The sequence below is a fragment of the Chiloscyllium plagiosum genome, chromosome 32 (assembly GCF_004010195.1).
Source record: "Chiloscyllium plagiosum isolate BGI_BamShark_2017 chromosome 32, ASM401019v2, whole genome shotgun sequence".
Taxonomy (NCBI): domain Eukaryota; kingdom Metazoa; phylum Chordata; class Chondrichthyes; order Orectolobiformes; family Hemiscylliidae; genus Chiloscyllium; species Chiloscyllium plagiosum.
The window spans coordinates 20806440-20825327 of NC_057741.1; the positions used below are offsets into that span (position 1 = coordinate 20806440).

At 38.9% G+C, this 18888-nt stretch overlaps 1 protein-coding gene across 1 annotated transcript in view; it reads right to left on the minus strand.

Annotated features, from left to right (window-relative positions):
• LOC122539393 (heat shock 70 kDa protein 4L-like) overlaps nt 1-18888 on the minus strand; it is a 59332-nt gene that overhangs the window by 16425 nt on the left and 24019 nt on the right. Inside the window, exons 8-12 of the mRNA XM_043674184.1 lie at nt 18328-18404; nt 13357-13508; nt 11502-11605; nt 8562-8695; nt 1008-1219 (exon numbers count right to left, since the gene is read on the minus strand). Of these exons, the coding sequence (XP_043530119.1) occupies nt 1008-1219; nt 8562-8695; nt 11502-11605; nt 13357-13508; nt 18328-18404 (679 nt within the window). The remainder of the gene's footprint in view (nt 1-1007; nt 1220-8561; nt 8696-11501; nt 11606-13356; nt 13509-18327; nt 18405-18888) is intronic.

Below are 18888 nucleotides of genomic sequence, written 5' to 3' on the forward strand. Positions count from 1 at the left end.
TGACAAATATTTGGGTAGCAACTGGAAAAATGTTAGACCACCACTTTTGTTTTCCTTTATTTTTCTCATTTTTTGGTTTGGAACTTTGAGCCAAAGTTGTGAATTGAACTTTAAACAGCAACCTTCATTTTAAAAAAAGAGAACAAACTAATGTTTGCACTTGGGAAGTGGCTTGGAAAGATAACTGCAGTTTAATCATTGTTCTAAGAACACTGCAGATGATTCAGCAATAGGATATGTTATACTCAAGGACTTGGTAGCTGGTTGGATGTTGCACTGGTTAATCAAGGGGAGGCCATGCTGTGAGCCAATTAAACTACTCTGAAAAAGAGAAACCTCAGATTAAACAGACTTTTGATCTTTTGTTTGAACAGAAGGCCATGTGCTTTGAAGGTGCATTGATTTTAGTCTCCCTAGTTTGCTATCCATTTAAAGAATTGTTGAATGTTCTAAGAATTCTAGCTTAAAAAGAAATAAATCATCTAGAGTCTGCTGGGAGCTGTTGAGAGAGAGAGAGAGAGAGATTTACGATCAAGGACAACTGATTCTAATTAGACATTAATTAGCTTACATTGTTGTTAAGCTTTGCTGTGCTAAAGATAGATTAATAACAAACTGCTCATTTTTGTTTAAGATACAAACTTAGTGTTCAAGTTCTGTTATTCACAAAGCTTCATCAGGAAAAATTCAAATATTGAGGGGGTCATAGATATTCCACTTTAATTATTCTGCAACTCCAGTAATAGTGAGGCTGACTTAGTTTGGCTTGCTGTCCCAGTGTCATAACAATGTAAAGAAACAGACAGACTCTCGAGACTCAACCACCCATTAATGCAAATCATTTAACATACATAATACTAAAAAAGTGATCATTGCTATACTTTTGCTTAAATGGGTTTCTATCGAGTGAAATTTCCAGGAACAAAGCACCAAAATGACAGCAACACGTACCCTGGAATTTGAAAGACTGCAAGTTTAGGATTTAACATGTTCACTATTTTGTATACCTGATCATCATTTTTTGCATTTGTTGTGCCACGAGAGGGTTGATCAGTTTCCATCGGAACATCTTCAACCTGACTTCCATCTGGTTTCTGTTTCTCAATCAGTGATGCACTGGAGACGTTGAAAATACCATGGATATTGACTCTAACTTTGACTTTGACTTTCGAATTTTCACCATCACTTTGAGGAATTACATTTTGAATAGTAAACCGACCTGAATCAAAACAAATGGTAATGTAATTAAGTAAAGAACTAGATGGGTTACTTATGGATTAGTTCATTTTCATTCTAAAGTACATATCCCAGAATTGATTGAAGATCACAGTATTAATTGACAATTTGGAAAGTCTACAAGTAGATACAGTAGAAAAATGGAAAACATCAGTGAGACAAAAAAACCCATTATTTACAATTTAAAAAAATTTGAATGTGCTTTGTTAATTACCTGCCATAGAATATAGAATCTCAATCCTTAAGAGAAGTACAAGTTGTATGTGCAGAAGTGGTTAAACAATACTGAAATCAAGAGAAGGAATGAATCCAGGCTTGTACATGTATATGATACAAACTGTCAGCTGATTGAGACAGTGAGTGCCAAAGCTTTCATATCAGAAAAACTTCAAATTCCATTTTTAGTCTGACTGATTTCAAAGTAGTACTGGAGGTGCAAGTGATTCCAGGGTTAGCCACAATACTATGTTAAGAAAGAAATACAAAGCTTTTCAAACCTCACCACAACTCAAACTCCTGATGGAAGGGCTTTTCGTAGAGGTCAGTTAAGGATGGGTTTTGATTTGGCTGATGCTTTTATGCTGGCAGTTTTAGAACAATAGATGGAAAATAGTCATCCTATTGCAGTGCAATAAGCAGAATGCTGTTCACAAACATCAAAATATTTAATAAAATATTAGGCGTTTGAGGAAATAGCTCAGATTTTGGAAACAATTAACATGAATCTCAAATACTTTCAGTTTGTGCTGCAAAAATATTTTAAAGCTACTGGGTGAAAGTACATCTTCATGCAGGAGTTAACGTAAACATACAGCCCATCTAAACACTACAGTAGATTTCAGAAAATACAAAGACTAGAAATCTTAAATGTTTGGAAGAAATCCAATTTCAACTCAACTTTGAAAACAGATGGATTTGAGATACCTCCCCTGGCACAGCGCTCCAGGCACCTTCTCCTCTAAAAATTCCACCTCTCCTCATCACAACCTTAAACTTATTACCCATAGTATTTGATATTGCCACCCTGTGAAAGACTGAGATCACCTTTTCCATGCCTCAATTTAACGTATATTTATCAAGGTCGTCTCTGACAAACTAGAAAAATCCAAAATTTGTCCAACCTCTCTTTACAGTTAACATACTCCAATCCAAGAAACATCCTAGTAAACTTCTTCCGCGCCTTCTCCAAAGCCTCCACATCCTCCATATGGTGCAGCAACCAGAGTTATGGAAGATCTTATACAGTTGCAACATGATTTGCCAACAGTGCACCTTCTTTACCACCTTATGCATGTGTGTCATCACTTTCAAGGAGCTATGGACTTGGACCCCAAGATCTCTCTGTATATCAATACTCTTAAGTGTTCAGCCATTTACTGCATACTATCGACTTGCATTTGGCCTCCCAAAATGCATGATGTCACATGTCCATATTAAATTCTATGCCGTTTTCTCCACCCAACATTTTAGCAGATCTATATCCTACTGAATCCTTTAATATCCTTCCTCACTATCCACAACTCCACCAATTTTCACGTCATCTGCGAACTTACTAACCAGATTACCAACATTTTGAACCAAGTCATTTATATTTTTATTACAAACAAAAGGTCCCAGCACCGACCTTTTGAAACACCATTGGTCACAGACCTCCATTCATTTAAACACCCCTCCACAACTACCTCAATCTACGGCCAAGCCAATTTTGTTTCCAACTTGCCGACTCAATATGGATTCCACGCAATTTGGTCTTCTGGACCAGCCTACCACGAGGAACTTTTATCAAATGCTTCCAGAGGTCCACATCGACAGCATCAACTGCCTTACCTCAATCAACTTTGTTACTTCCTCAAAAAAAATCAAGAGAGACAAGAGCTCCTGCATAAAGCCATGTTGACTATCCCTAATAAGTCCATTCTTCTCAAAGAAAATGCTGCATCTTCTCCAATAATTTCCCTACTACTGCTGTAAAGTTCACCAGCCTCTACTTTCCTCATTATCCCTGTTGTCCTTCCTAAACAAAGGAATAATATTGGCTATTCTCCAGTCTTCAAGGGACCAGCAACCTCCTTCCTTGCCCTTTTCAGGATTCTGGAATAGATTCCACCAGGCTGGGCAACTTAACTACCTTAAATGTTTTTCATGTCACTGAACACACCTCCTCCTTAATATCAACATGCCTTACATTAGCAACAAACCCTTCTCCAAACTTATCACCTATGTCTTTCACCTTGGTAAAGACTGATGAAAAGTACTCATTAAAAAAGACCTCATCCACTCCCTTTGGCACCATACAAATTTGTCATTGAGTAGACCTATCTTTTCCCTAGTTACCCCTTGGTCCTACCATACATATAAAAATTTTTGCAAGGTTTATAGCTCAGGTTGAGGTTTAGGGTGTGCTCGCTGAGCTGTAGGTTTGATATCCAGACATTTCATTACCTGGCTAGGTAACATCATCAGTGGCGACCTCCAAGTGAAGCAAAGCTGTTGTCTCCTGCTTTCTATTTGTATCTTTCTCCTGGATGGGGTTCCTGGGTTTGTGGTGATGTAATTTCCTGTTCGTTTTCGTAGGGGTTGATAGATGGCATCTAGATCTGTGTGTTTGTTTATGGCCAGGCCTCTAGGAATTCTCTGGCATGTCTTTGCTTAGCCTGTCCCAGTTGAAATGGTGGGTTTTTTTCATCCGTGTGTAGGGCTACGAGGGAGAGAGGGTAGTGTCTTTTTGTGGCTAGCTGGTGTTTGTGTATCCTGGTGGTTAACTTTCTTCCTGTTTGTCCTACGTAGTGTTTGTGGCAGTCTTTGCACGGAATTTTGTAGATGACGTTGGTTTTATCCATGGGTTGTACTGGGTCTTTTAAGTTTGTTAGTTTTTGTTTGTGTGTGTTGGTGGGTTTGTGTGCTACTAGGATTCAGAGGGGTCTTAGTAGTCTGGCTGTCATTTCTGAAACTTCTTTGACATATGGTAAGGTGGTTCGGGTTTCTGGCTGTGTTTGGTCTGCTTGTCGTGGCAGCACACAATCCTAGTAGCACACTAACCCACCAACACTCTCAAACAAAAACTAATAAAAAGACCCAGTACAACCCATGGACAAAACCAACATCATCTACAAAATTCCATGCAAGGACTGCCACAAACACTACGTAGGACAAACAGGAAGAAAGTTAGCCACCAGGATACACGAACACCAGCTAGATACAAAAAGACACGACCCTCTCTCCCTCGTAGCCCTACACACGGATGGAAAAAAACCACCATTTCGACTGGGACAACACATCTATCCTGGGACAAGCTAAGCAAAGGCATGCCAGAGAATTCCTAGAGGCCTGGCACTCCAACCACGCCACCATAAACAAACACAGATATAGATACCATCTATCAACCCCTTAGAAAATGAACAGGAAATGGCATCACCACAAACCCCAGGAACCCCATCCAGGAGAAAGATATAAATAGAAAGGAGACAACAGCTTTGCTTCACTTGGAGGTCATCACTGATGATGTTACCTAGCCAGGTAATGAAACGTCTGGATATCAAACCTACAGCTCAGCGAGCAAACCTACACTCAACATATAAGAATGCAGATATGAATGGAAATAACTGAACTAGGTGTAGGTCAACAGGCTATCAATTTGACATACAAATAAGACGCCAGCTTTCTTTTGGTGATGTGTCCTCTTGCTCATTATTGTTTTGAGAGAAGTGAATTTGATTGCCTTTCACAGTGAATTTCAAAGTGAATTTTACAGTCATTGGGACCTTGTAAAGTGATATAAACAAAAATCTACAGTCACCACCACCCTCCACACACCAATATCCTGAGAAGATTACCTGGAAGTTTACAAGGTTTACCAGAATGGTGTGTGAGACAATATACACATCTCCACTGGAAGAAAATTACATTTAAGTAAAGTTTGTTTCATTTGAGAATTATCGAATGGTGCAACCTTTTGAAGGCAAATGAAAGCTTAGAAAAAAGTTGATTAGAAAGACAGATGATAATCCTGATGGACCTGGTAAACCTTTGATAAATAGAACACAAGATGTACAGAAACAATAGGCACGATATGAAAGACAGCTTTTCAATGCGGTCTCGGATTTAGATACAAAAGCAAAAATTGCTGAGACTAAAGCTTTAGGGAAAAAATATCACCGATAACCACATCCATCAGATAGGGAAACATGTAAAGGTGACTTCTGAATGCGAAATCCCAATACAGGATTAAAAGACCGATTAGCTCCATGCAAATGTAAAAACGTGATGCTTGGTGCATGGAAGCTAACTCAGACTGCATGATGAAGCTATGTTGAAGAACAGGTCCCAGGAATATGGGGCTACTTGACAAACTGAATGGTAGTAAAAATGTATTGCAGCCTGAAGGGTAATAATATTTTAGCAATCAAGGACCTGTCAGAGAGAGCATCAAAAAACAAGACAATTAAGATGGTAAACAGAGGGAGCAAAATTAAAAGTAAAAATTATTTTGGGTTGGGACAGTTGAAGGGTAAGGAAAAATAATAAGCCACAATATTAGCCTCAAGATGGATGCAGATGATTGGACAGCTGACAAGTGTTAAAGTCCATGAATAACTGGTTGTTTTAATTGGATGAACATGTATTCAACAGCCTAGAAATGAGTCCTGCAAAAGAATAAGGAGTATCCGAGTGACATGATTTGCAGGAAGGGAATGCCAATCCGAGTCAACAGCGATCACATCATTTCAGTAGAGTTAGCACATTATGAGACCATACGATCGTGGAGGAGTCGGAGTAGGTAATTCAGTCATAGAGCAGTACATAGAACTTTTGATCCAACTCGTCCATGCCGACCAGATATCTTAAATTAATCTAGGTCCATTTGCCAATATTTGGCCTTTATCCCTTTTAACCATTCTTATTCATATACCTATTCAGATGCCTTTTAATTGTTGCAATTGAACCAGCCTCCACACTTCCTCTGGCAGCTCATTCCATACATACACCACCCTCGGCATGAATAAGTTACCTGTTACGTCCTTTTTAAATCTTTCCCTTCTCACTTTAAACATATTTTCTCTAGATTTGGACTTTCCTGGGAAAAAAAGATCTTGGCTATTCACTCTATCCATGCCGCTCACTTTTTAATAAACTTCTGTAAGGGCAGCCCTCAGCCTCCAATGCTCCAGGGTAAGAAGCCCCAGCCTACTCCTCTTGCTCAAAACCTCCATTCCCAGCAATATCCTTGTAAATCTTTTCTGCATCCTTCCTGACCAATGTCCTATACAACCACAACGTGACTTCCCAACTCATACTCAATGCACTGACCAATAAAGGCAAGCAAACCCAAATGTCATCTTCACTACCCTATCTACCTGTGACTCCACCTTCAAGGAAATATGAACCTGCAAGGTCTCTTTATTCGACAACACTCCGAGGACCTTACCATTAAGTGTATAAGTCCTGCCCTGATTTGCCTAACAAAATGCAACACCTCATTTATCTAAATTAAATGCCATTCAATTGAGTTAATGAGACATGATTCCCCAAGCATAAAGCCATGTTGACTATGCCTAGTCAGTCTCCACCTTTCCAAATACATGCAAAATAGTGTCCCTCAGAACAACTTACCCTGCAGTGACATCAAGCTCACCAGACTATGGTCCCCTGTCTTTCCCTTACCATATCTCAAGTAGCCTAAAGCCCTTCAAATCCAATCTGCCACTCAATAAATTATGACTGATCTAATCATTCTCAACTGCACTTTACCTACAAACTTTGATTCCCTTAATTAAAATCTGTCCATTTATCTTATCCTTGAACCTGACTTAACACCCCTCTGTGGTAAACAATTCCACAGATCCATCAAAAAGAAAAATCTTGCGCCTTAAATGGGTGACCCACAACTCAGGGGAGGAGATTCTTCCCCCAACTCCCTACCACTGAACCAGAGGTCAAAATCACATACTAACTTCTGCAAGGCATCACACGTAAAGTCTACGTGATAGTGTTTGAAACTCTGCACACAAGCATTCCAAATTGAGCACACATGTAGTTACTCAGTTACAGTGTCAGCAAACACTCTTCTTCCAATCCTCTGCCACTTCCTAGATGCCTATTCATATTTCCTCAGACTTGATTTATAATCACTTTATAGAACAAGAAATTTGTGAAGCATGGCATATCTTGGCTAATTTGAAATTGGTTAGCAAGGAGATTTCCTTTCCAAGTGGATGGGGGAGTGGGATTGCACATGGACAGGGAGAAGCTGTAAGAAATGAGACCGCTTGGACCGTATGGGTGGCATGGTGGCTCAGTGGTTAGCACTGCTGCCTCACAGCGCCAGGGACTCGGGATTGATTTGCACTTTGGCAACTGTGTAGAGTTTGCATATTCTCCTTGTGTCTGTGTGGTTTTCCTCCGGGCACTCCAGTTTCCTCCCACAATCCAGCAGGTTAGGTGAATTGGCCATGCTAAATTGCCCATAGTGTTAGGTGCATTAGTCAGGGGTGAACATTGGGTTGGGAAGTAAGTCTGGGTGGGTTACTCTTTATAGGGTGGATTTATTGGGCCAAAGTGCCTGTTTCTATACTGTATGAAATCTAATCTAATCTAATCCTTTAATTATAGATTCCAGAATAAGTATGGAAATATTTTATGCACTTTAATTGGCATAACACAGCAGAAAAAACTGTTTTCTCTTTTGGGAAATGCACAGATAAGCCTGACATTTCAGAGTCTTCTGTGTTAACAACTAGAAATTTGGCAAAATAGTACCATGTGTACCCCTTTATCTACGCAGATGCTTAGGAAGAGGCCAAGACACAGCCCTCAATATGACAAACTGAAAGGCTGACCTCCATCCGGAAGTTGATTGGGAGGGAAATGACCATTGACATCTTGGGTACCTATACTATATTCATCAATTAGAAAAGTTCAACCAAAAGACTGACATTGGGTTAGGTACCTGCCCTGCAAGTCAAGTACATTATCAACTCATTATAGCACTGTTTTCTTCAGAAGGACAACCCAGAGAGGAGTTTCTTAACAATTCAGACAGCATCCTAATGTCAACACTATGTTAACAAGCTATTTGACCTCTAGAATCAGTCAACTGTCCCCAACTGTCTCAAATTGCATTCTTCTGTCCATTTAGGATATGCATCATAGTTAAACTGTTGTTCATAATAAACATAAATAACTACCTCCACCTTATTTACAAATAGTCAAAAGAGTATCTGCAGAATATCCTGAATTCAGTTTAAGTGCTTTAAGATGTAAGATTAACAGCATGAACACTTGCTTTAGAAACATTTTCATGGTTAGACACAAAACTATTGCCTTACCTATTCTGGAATCGGGATATAAAATTTCCCGTGGATTACTGTAATATGCATCCAGGTCAAAAGGCTCTTTTTTGTAGAAAGTAATGACTTTGGAGAATGGTGCTGGATGGTTTTTGCTGAAAACTTCACACTCTCTGTCAAAGAATTCATACATTCAGAAACAATTTACAAAATAACTAAATTTAATGCTCACTAAAACTTTAAGATATTGTCTGCTCACATTGAGTTGTTTAGAAATGTAGCACCATGTTAATATTTGGTCACATTTCAGAAACTGGAACAAGCAACTTGTAGTGATAAGTTAATAGATTTTACTGCAACCTTTACATTACTTTGATATCCTTCCCTTAATGGGTGCCTAGAACTATAAATATTTCATGTGGAATCTAACAATTCAAAATAATTTCCTTGATTTTGCATTAACATGCTATGTTTAAAACCCAGAATCATTTACCTGGTCTTCTATTTTAGATTTAGTACAACTTGCATTATCCAAAATACAATGATCAAGTGATATCAATAAAATCAAAAAAGCACTGATTAGCCTATTAAAGAGTGATTGCAGGCAGTTCTTTTGCAATTATTTCAGATTGATAGCACTGATATTTAATATTGTAACTCTGGCACTTTTAAAATAAATGTAAAAGGTTTCAGCATTCAAAACTGTCTTATGTGCAATATACAGGGAAAACACACAGTGCCACCCCATAGTCTGTCAAGTTGATAATACAGTTTCACCTGATTTTCAAAGTGAGGTCATTGTAAGGTCTTATGCATCAATTGACAGTTCATCGATTTCAAAAAGGAATGCTGCATTTTGCAAATTGGCACCAGATTAGTAACAGTTTTCACTGAATTTCAAATCTGATCAGTGAGCACATTTGTATTTTTTGTGGTGTTGCTGGGATCTCCAGTTCACAGGGCTTTCTGGTTTGAAGAACTGAGTGATGCGCAGTTCACCACTTGCATACCTACATTCTAGTTTTGTAAAATTCAAGAAAATCATACAGGGTATACTTCTTTTCATCATACATCTGTATTATATTCTCATGTTTAGTCCTTACATAAAATGGAAACAAAAAACCCCAGAGTGCACAATGGCTCATATCCTAGAACTGGTAAAAGTTGTTTTGCCTACCTGCTTGTATTCAATTTAATAGCATAGCCACACAGTACAAGACGTCTATACATATTCAGCAGTGTTGCATGGCAACAAAGACAACGGTCCTTGCTTGAACGCCAAATATGTTCTATTGGGATTAATTTGAGAACAAATGTGTGCTATGCTATAGGTACATCTAAAGTTCAGAATGCTAAGAGCCCTCAATCAGGGCCAACTCATCTCCCATGCTTCTGCCCTCACCCCCTCTTCCCTCTTCAAACAGCTATAGGGTTGCCCTTGTCCTTACCTACCATCCCAATCAGCATTCACATCCAGATCATCAGTTGCCATTCTCAGCACCTCCAGTGAGATACATATTCCCCTCCTTGCCCACCTTCTGCAGGGAGCATTCCCCCTGGGACACCCTGGTCCACTTTTCCTTCACTCCTAACACTACTCCACAGCACCTCCCGCTGCAATTGCCAATGTTGTAACATGTTCTCAGTATCCATGGGTCCAAACATATCTTCCGGGCAAAGCAGCACTTCACCTGCACTTCAGAATCTAGTCCACTGCATTCATTGCTCACCACATGGTCTCCTCTACACTGGGGAAATGAAGCATGGCCTGGGCGATCTTTTCCCAGAACATCTATGTTCTGCCTGCAAAAAGATGACCCTGAGCATCCAGTGCAGTGCTCCAAGGAAGCTCAGTTCAAACTGAAAGAACACCTTTTCCACTTGGGGACTCAATATAGGAGCTGAAGAATTATAGGAGGTGAACTCCATGTCCTAGCCCCCCACCACACACACCAGGCCTAGTTATCACAGTCTGCCATTACACACTATCGTTAGCCACTAAGTCTCCATTAACAGCTATTCACTTACCTAGCCAGATCACTACGAACTCCTTTATCTGTTGAAGTGTTCTTCTCTCTTTGTGCTCTATTGTTTACTCCTTATCCCCTCTTCCATCCTATCTTCTGCATATAAACCAATATTTTTCCAGCTACATCAGTTCTGATTAAGGGTCACTGGACCCAAAATGCTACCTTTGATTTCTCTTCACAGATACTGCCAAACCTGAGCTTTTCCAGCAGCTGGTTTCTGATTTACAAAATCCACAGTTCTTTTGGTTTTTATTCAGAATGCCAAGATTATTCCATGTTAGTTTTGCTTGGTTTGCACGTTGACAGTGCAAAATCAAATTTGTCCGTGCAGGCTTGTTATCTGTTTTCTATGTAGTTAAAAGCGCTATAGAACTAGCCATTGGTACTATCACGTGGCACAAAACTATTTTGGATGTCCAATCTATTTTCTACGGAAACACCAGCAAGAGTTGAAAGCTAACTAAAAACCTAACCAAAACAATACTTTACACTAATATAATCAAGTAGAGGATGTTATGCTGTATGCTAGAGAAATTGGAGATTTTGAGAAGGGATCAGATTTGGGGGAAAAAAAAACTGAATATTAAAGAACAGCAAACTGTAGTGAATAATGATAAATTGTGGCAATATCTGCAATGCTGTAATATATACATTCACAACCTAATTAGGTAGTTAGTTTGTAGATGAAAATGAAAGTCAATCATATGTTGTGATTTTTAGTACAATCACAAGATTGTATGCTGTTTAAGTTGAGTGAGATGAAGAGGAGTGGAGATAAACAAGTGTCTAAAATTGGGTTTCTCACACTGCAGGGTCCATCAATTCTGATTTCAGCACTCAACTTAAATAATGCCCTCCACACAAGAAAATGACAGCACTAACAAGAATTATTACAGGGAACAATGTTAAAATTGTTAAAACACAGGTACTTCATACACGAATGACTTACCCCACACCTTCAGTTGCAGACTTCCATTTTAGAGTGATTGGAAAAGGAACCACATCTGTGATGGAAAACTCACGCACTTTAAATGCCGGTGACAGAATTGCACACTGGGTAAGGTAGGGTGGAGAAGAAAAATTTACAATATGCAAAGCATATTACATCTTCCGAAGACTAAGTTTGAAAACTCAATTCTCAAATCTTAAAACAAACATGCAACTTCGAGTCATGTGGTCATTAAGATGTACAGCACGGCAACAGACCTTTCGGTCCAACTCATTCATGCTGACAAGACATCCTACCTGCCAGTACCTGGCCCATATCCCTCCAAATCCATCATATTCATATACCCATCCAGATGCCTTTTAAATGCTGCAATTGAACTAGTCTCCACCACTTCCTCTGGCAGCTCATTCCATGTACGTACCACCCTCTGCATGAAAAAGTTGCCCCTTAGGTCTCATCTTTCCCCTCTCACCCTAAACCTATGTCCTCTAGTTCTGGACTTCCCCCCCACCCCAGGGAAAAGACTGTCTACTTATCCTACCCATGTCCCTAATGATTTTATAAACCTCTATAAGGTCACCCCTCAGCCTCCGACACTCCAGGGAAAACAGACCTAGCCTTTTCAAACTCTCCCTATAGCTCAAATCATCCAACCCTGGCAACATCCTTGTAAATCTTTTCTGAACCCTTTCAAGTTTCACAACATATTTCTGATGGGAAGGAGACCAGAATTGCATGCAATATTCCAACAGTGGCCTAATCAATCAATGTCCGTACAGCTGCAACTCTACCTCCCAACTCCTGTGCTCAATACTCTGACCAATAAAGGAAAGCATACCTAACACCTCCTTCACTATCCTATCTACCTGCGATTCCACTTTCAAGGAGCTATGAACCTGCACTCCAAAGTCTCTTTGTTCAGCAACACTCCCTAGGACCTTACCATAAGTCCTAAGATTTGCTTTCCCAAGATGCAGCAACTCACATTTATCTAAATTAAACTCCATCTGCCACTTCTCAGCCCACTGGCCCATCTGATCAAGATCCTGTTGTAATCGGAGGTAACCTTCTTCAGTTTAACCCTAAACTTCTGTAAATATTGTAGAAGTAGAAAGCTCTTGGTATATAGTTAGAAAAACTACAGGAGGTAATTTGGCAAAATAGCAAGTTGTATGTCCATTCCTATGGAGACATAAATAACCAAATTTTACATCAGACCATTATTGGTCTCTATCCTAGTTCCATAACATCAGACTATACTTTTTCTTGTTATGCAATATCAATTAATTAACACTTAGCATTGATTCGGATCCTTTTCTGTATAGGTTATTCAAATGTTACTCATTGTAGATTTGAGCTTTTTCTAATGAGAAAAAAAGACTTATTGTAAGCTGGAATGATTACAGATTCATGGTTTGAACTGCACTAAAAAGCTGTTGATAGACACTCACTTATCAACTTAAAACAGATAGGAACCACATGCATAATTCTCCTGAAGAGGATTTTTAAACCATGTAAGTGGTAAATACCATTTTATCTTGACTGACTGTTACTCCCAGATTGTAAATGCTTGGTAGCTTAAAATATTTCCTAACTTTCCAAACAGGTTAGTTGAAATTTTAATTCAAGTTTATTCTAAAACATGTGCACATTTTGGCAAGTCTGTTAATTACTGTTTATATTGTAAAAATTATGCCATTTGTTCCATTACTAAAACAACTAACATGATTGAAAACAACATGATATAGTAACAATGTAAAGGATGCAGAATAAAAAAGATGGCTACTGTTTAGAGGCAAAGGGAAATCACCTCTCACCAGTTTATACAGGATCAAAATTATGGCCAAATATTTACCTGTAGTGCACAACCTCGTGCTACAGCTTCATCTGCATTAAGAGTTGTGCTCAAACCTTTCAGAAAAAAATTGGCAATTCTTTCTTTCACTGCTGGAATTCTTGTTGCCCCGCCCAAAATTTCAACAGAGTAGATGTCTTCAACCTGCAATTCTACAATCAGAATTCACTACTTACTAACAAGTTAAGATTTTGCAATGCATAAATATTGTGCACAACAGGTTAGAATTAAAATATTTATTTTCCATCAGGGTGTGCTGACGTGAAATTAACGATTACTTACTTTGCAATAAAATTACTTGATTTAAACATGAGCTTGCATTATTCTCATTTCAAAAATCAGACATCTTACATGCACACACAACTGACGTTCAACAGACTAACGAAACGATTAAAACTTATAAACATAGCAACGTTACAAAATAAAGCTAATATGATAGCTCCACATTGATCTGTTTTCAAACTGGAAACAAAAAGTGGAGAGGTTGAAAATAATATCTTCACAAGTGCAAATTTATTTGTAACACAACTTTGATGGTTTCTCCAGGTAAAATACATTAGTACAGTTGGCATTGATATTGTCATTTAATCTTCCAGAAATACAATGCACCAAAAACTACTATAACCAAAAAATGAATTTACATGGAATGCAATGTGTAAATTTTCTACAGGTTTTGAAAATACTTATGTATAACCTCCTGTTGCTACCTTCCCCAAATCCCAGCCCAAAATCACATGAAATAAAAGTTTTAATATCCTTCATCTTAAAAGCCAGTAAAATTAAACTCATTTTGGTTAGATCCCATGTCTTACTGTATTAGATTCCACTAATTTCAGTGGTTTGGAGGTGACATTTCAGCAGTCAACTGACAGAGCAACTTCCGACCCCACAAACAATCAATGAATTGTTCAGCTTCAGCCCTTCTCCCTTCATGCTTTGTCTCAATTTGAACCATCATCTCAATTTCTGCATAATAAAGAAGCCTAGACAAAATTCCAATCCTTCATTAAACCGGGGATACTATATCACAAAGATAGTTATCAGGTTCAAAATCCTCACTGAACTCCACCCTGCCTCTGATTTACTTCAGCTATCTTATAGCATTTTTAAACAATATGACTAAAATAAGTGTAACTAACTTTGCACTGAGTGACAATTAAAACAATTGTGAAACGCTGAACATTATTAGTTGTATTCCAAAGTGCACAGCTATTGCACAGCTGACACTTCGAAAGGTAGTTTCCCCTGGAGAAAATAAACTATGAAAACATACAAGCGACATTTTATCATCGGTTGAGTACAATGTGAGCTTTAAGCCTTGAGGAAGTCTAGGTCCACATCATAGGGTTTACAGTCCCAAAATATCATTATTGGCTTATTAGATAACTGTTCTACAAATAGGCCTCAAATTTATTCTTAATAGTAGATTTATTATCCACAGAATTGTAGACTAACCATAATTTCTTTTCACCCCTAAAGGCAGTACACTGGCCTATTTCTGGACTACTACCATTATATCATAACCTCTTCCCTTTGTATACCTAATGAGAGTATCCTTTTCACTGCGCTTCTTCCTACCAAACCCTAATGTCTCCCTTATTGCCAAAATCACCATATTAACTTTTCACTCGAACTGAAACATTTCCTCTCGTTTTCTGCAGAATTTACTCAAAGAACTTTCCTCTTTGCTTAGAATAAGAGCAGGCTAAATAAACATGTGAACGTATGAATTGAGGAGTGTGCCATTCAGTCCCCAAGAGTCTGCTCCATAATGAGTGGATGAGTGCCATGCTTCTAGGAATTCCCTGGCTGTTCTGTTTGGCTTGTCCTATAATAGTAGTGTTGTCCCGGTCGAATTCATGTTGCTTGTCATCTGCGTGTGTGGCTACTAAGGATAGCCGGTCATGTCGTTTCGTGGCTAGTTGCATGTTCATGGATGCGGATCGTTAACGGTTTTCCTGTTTGTCCTATGTAGTGTTTTGTGCAATCCTTGCATGGGATTTTGTACACTACATTGGTTTTGCTCATGCTGGGTATCGGGTCCTTCGTCCTGGTGAGTTGTTGTCTGAGAGTGGCTGTTGGTTTGTGTGCTGTTATGAGTCCTAGTGGTCACAGTAGTCTGGCTGTCAGTTCAGAAATGTTTTTGATGTATGGTAGTGTGGCTAATCCTTTGGGTTGTGGCATGTCCTCATTCTGTTGTCTTTCCCTTGGGCATCTGTTGATGAAATTGCAGGGGGTATCAGTTTTTGGCAAATACATTGTATAGGTGTTCTTCTTCCTCTTTTTGCAGTTCTGGTGTACTGCAGTGTGTTGTGGCCCTTTTGAACAGTGTCTTGATGCAATTTCTTGTGGGTGTGTTGGGGTGGTTGCTTTCATAGTTTAGGACTTGGTCGGTGTGTGTGGCTTTCCTGTATATCTTTGTGGTGAATTCTCCATTCGGTGTTCTCTGTACCATCACATCTAGGAATGGGAGTTGGTTGTCCTTTTCTTCCTCTCGAGTGAATTGGATTCCTGTGAGTGTAGCGTTGATGATCCGGTGTGTCTTCTCTATTTCTGTGTTCTTAATAATTACAAAGGTATCATCTACATATCTGACCCAGAGTTTGGGTTGAATTTGCGGTAAGAATGTTTGTTCTAACCTTTGCATTACCGCTTCTGCTATGAGTCCAGAGATAGGTGAGCCCATGGGTGTGCTGTTGATTTGTTCATACATTTGGTTGTTGAATGTGAAGTGTGTTGTGAGGCACAGGTCCAGTAGTTTGAGTATGCAGTCTTTGCTGATAGGTTCCTGGTCTTGTTGTCTGTTCTATAGTCCAGCAGGTTGGCTACTGTTTCTCTGGCTAGGGTTTTGTGGATAGAGGTGAACAGTGCCGTTACATCGAATGAGACCACAGTTTCTTCCTTGTCTATGTGTATATTTCTGATGGTGTCCAAGAATTCCTGTGTTGACTGTATAGTGTGTCTGGATCCGCTGATCAGGTGTTTCAGTTTCTGTTGTAGTTCTTTAGTCAGTTTGTGTGATGGCGTCCCTGGGAGTGATACTATGGGTCTGAGTAGGATGTCTGGTTTGTGCACTTTAGGTAGCCCATAGAATCATGAGTTCGACTGGGACAACACTACTATTATAGGACAAGCCAAACAGAGAACAGCCAGGGAATTCCTAGAGGCATGGCACTCATCCACAGATTCAGATTCAATCAATAAGCACATCGACCTGGACCCAATATACCCGCCACTGCAGCAGACAGCTGGAACTGACAACCGGAAGCGGCAGATACAAATCACTATAAATGCCAGAGGAAACATCACAGCTGCGCTTCACAGGAGGCACCCAAGCACTGAGGATGTCACCCAGACAGGGGACGAAACGTCTGCAACACAAATTCCCAGCTCGGCGAACAGAACCACAACAATAATTTGATATGTCAAGGCTTGATCTAATTGTGGATCTCTATTTTCTTGTTTACCTTCAATATCATTCAACTCCCTCAGTCAATAATCTAACACGACTCAAATTCTATATATGAATTTTTTCATTCTTATAGTCATTCCTTAAAAAGGTTTTCTTTCCACTTTTCTTCTATTTGAAATTAAAAATATTATAGTTTTATTGCTCTGGTTATTTCCACATTTTAATGAATGTAACTCAGTGTACTAAAATTAGTTCATGGCCTTTGGCACTTCCAAATCCCAGATATGCTCAACCTATTTGGATTGTCTTTTAAGTATAACTTCTACTGCCTTTATAATGTCACTATCGTTAACACATATCAAGTGAAGACTCAAAACTAGTCTAATTCAAAATATTCTAAAGCTAGCTAAACTCCACCATCACAAAGATTTACCCGCATGGAAACAGACCCTTCAGTCCAAATCGCCCATGCTAACTAGATATCCTAAATTAATCTAGCCTCATTTGCCAGCACTTGGCCCATATCCCTCTCAACCAGTGACTCATATACCCACCCAGATGCCTTTTAAATGTTGTAATTGTACCAACCTCCACCAATTCCTGTAGTAGTTCATTCCACACACACACACACACACACCACCCTCAGTGTGAAAAGGTTGCCAGAGATCCTTTTTACATCTTTCCCCTCTCACCTTAACTCTATAACCTCTAGTTTTGGACTCTCCCACCCAGAGGAAAAGACTTTGGTTATTCACCATATCCATGCCCCTCAATTTTATAAACCTCTACATGGTCACCCTTCATTCTCCAATGCTCCAGGGAAAATAACCCTTGCCTATTCAACCTCCCCCTATAGTTCAAACCCTCCAACCCTGGTAACATCTTTGTTAACCTTTTCTGCACCCTTTCAAGTTTAAACAGCATCTGCCTAACCAATGCATTATGGCCACCCAAGAAAGTCAAAAGAAGAATTTCTGGCGAGTATGTAACGTCAATTTATTACAGGTGAGGCACAATGCAAGCTCAGTTGACAGGGCAGGATGAACACTATGCTTCAAAAATAAAACACTACGGGAATTAATGAGAAAAGTTCAGCATATGTGCACCATAATGAAACTTAAGTATTTCACCATTCTTCCTGACTGTTTGATAGTGTTTAATACAGGAGCCTGAGTTAAGATGCAACTTAAATGTGAACAACAGTAGTCTTGTCAACCAGTGAAATGATTCAAATTGGTTTAGCAATAAAATTTTGAAGTTTAAACAATGCTCCTTCTGAAGTATAAATGAAGTATGACGCAATAGCCAAAATCATTATTCCAAGTTGAATTTCAATGTACCCAACATTTATTATAGCACAAGTCTAATTGTGTAGCTTCCATTATAAAAATTGAGAGAATAAAAAATTCTGAAATGAGCACTGAATTACACCTTCAAATTGTTTGAAATATCCCTAATCCACTTCTCACTGCACTTGAAAATTTACACTTGTTTTGGACTCGTTACATATGGAATTGGAAAATATAGTTAAGATTACAAACATTAAGGAGGTCACGTACTAGCTTGTTCCATAATGCTTTTTAAAGGGGCTTCCACTCTATTTAAAAAGGAGGCACAAAGTTCTTCAAACTGTGCTCTGTAAAGAAAAAAGAACACTTGTATAACTATATTAGCAAGACAAAAATATTTAATTGACTGACAGATGAGTAATTCCAAGAGATTAGATTTCAGCAAGTTTATACATGAAAATGTAGGAAGACACTTCTAGAAATTAAACCCAAAACACAACATTCGAAATAATGCCATCTTTACCTAATTACTTAACATTTACTGGAACTGGTTAACTTGGTAACAATTCGCTTCCATTACACATTCAATATTGTTTGGTACATTAAAGAAATCTCAAATCTGCACATATTAGAAACTGGTCAAGACTTCAATCAAGTAAACCACTCCATATCTTTCCAGCAGAGTGACCTTTGCAGAGATATGGTCAGGTGTTAGTTATAAGGATGGCTATGTTCAGACAGACCTCTGGCAGCAGATTCAATTAGTTCCCAAAAAAAGAAATTATGCCACAAAATGCCTTCAAATAGTCTTCTCCTCCTCTCCTTCACTTC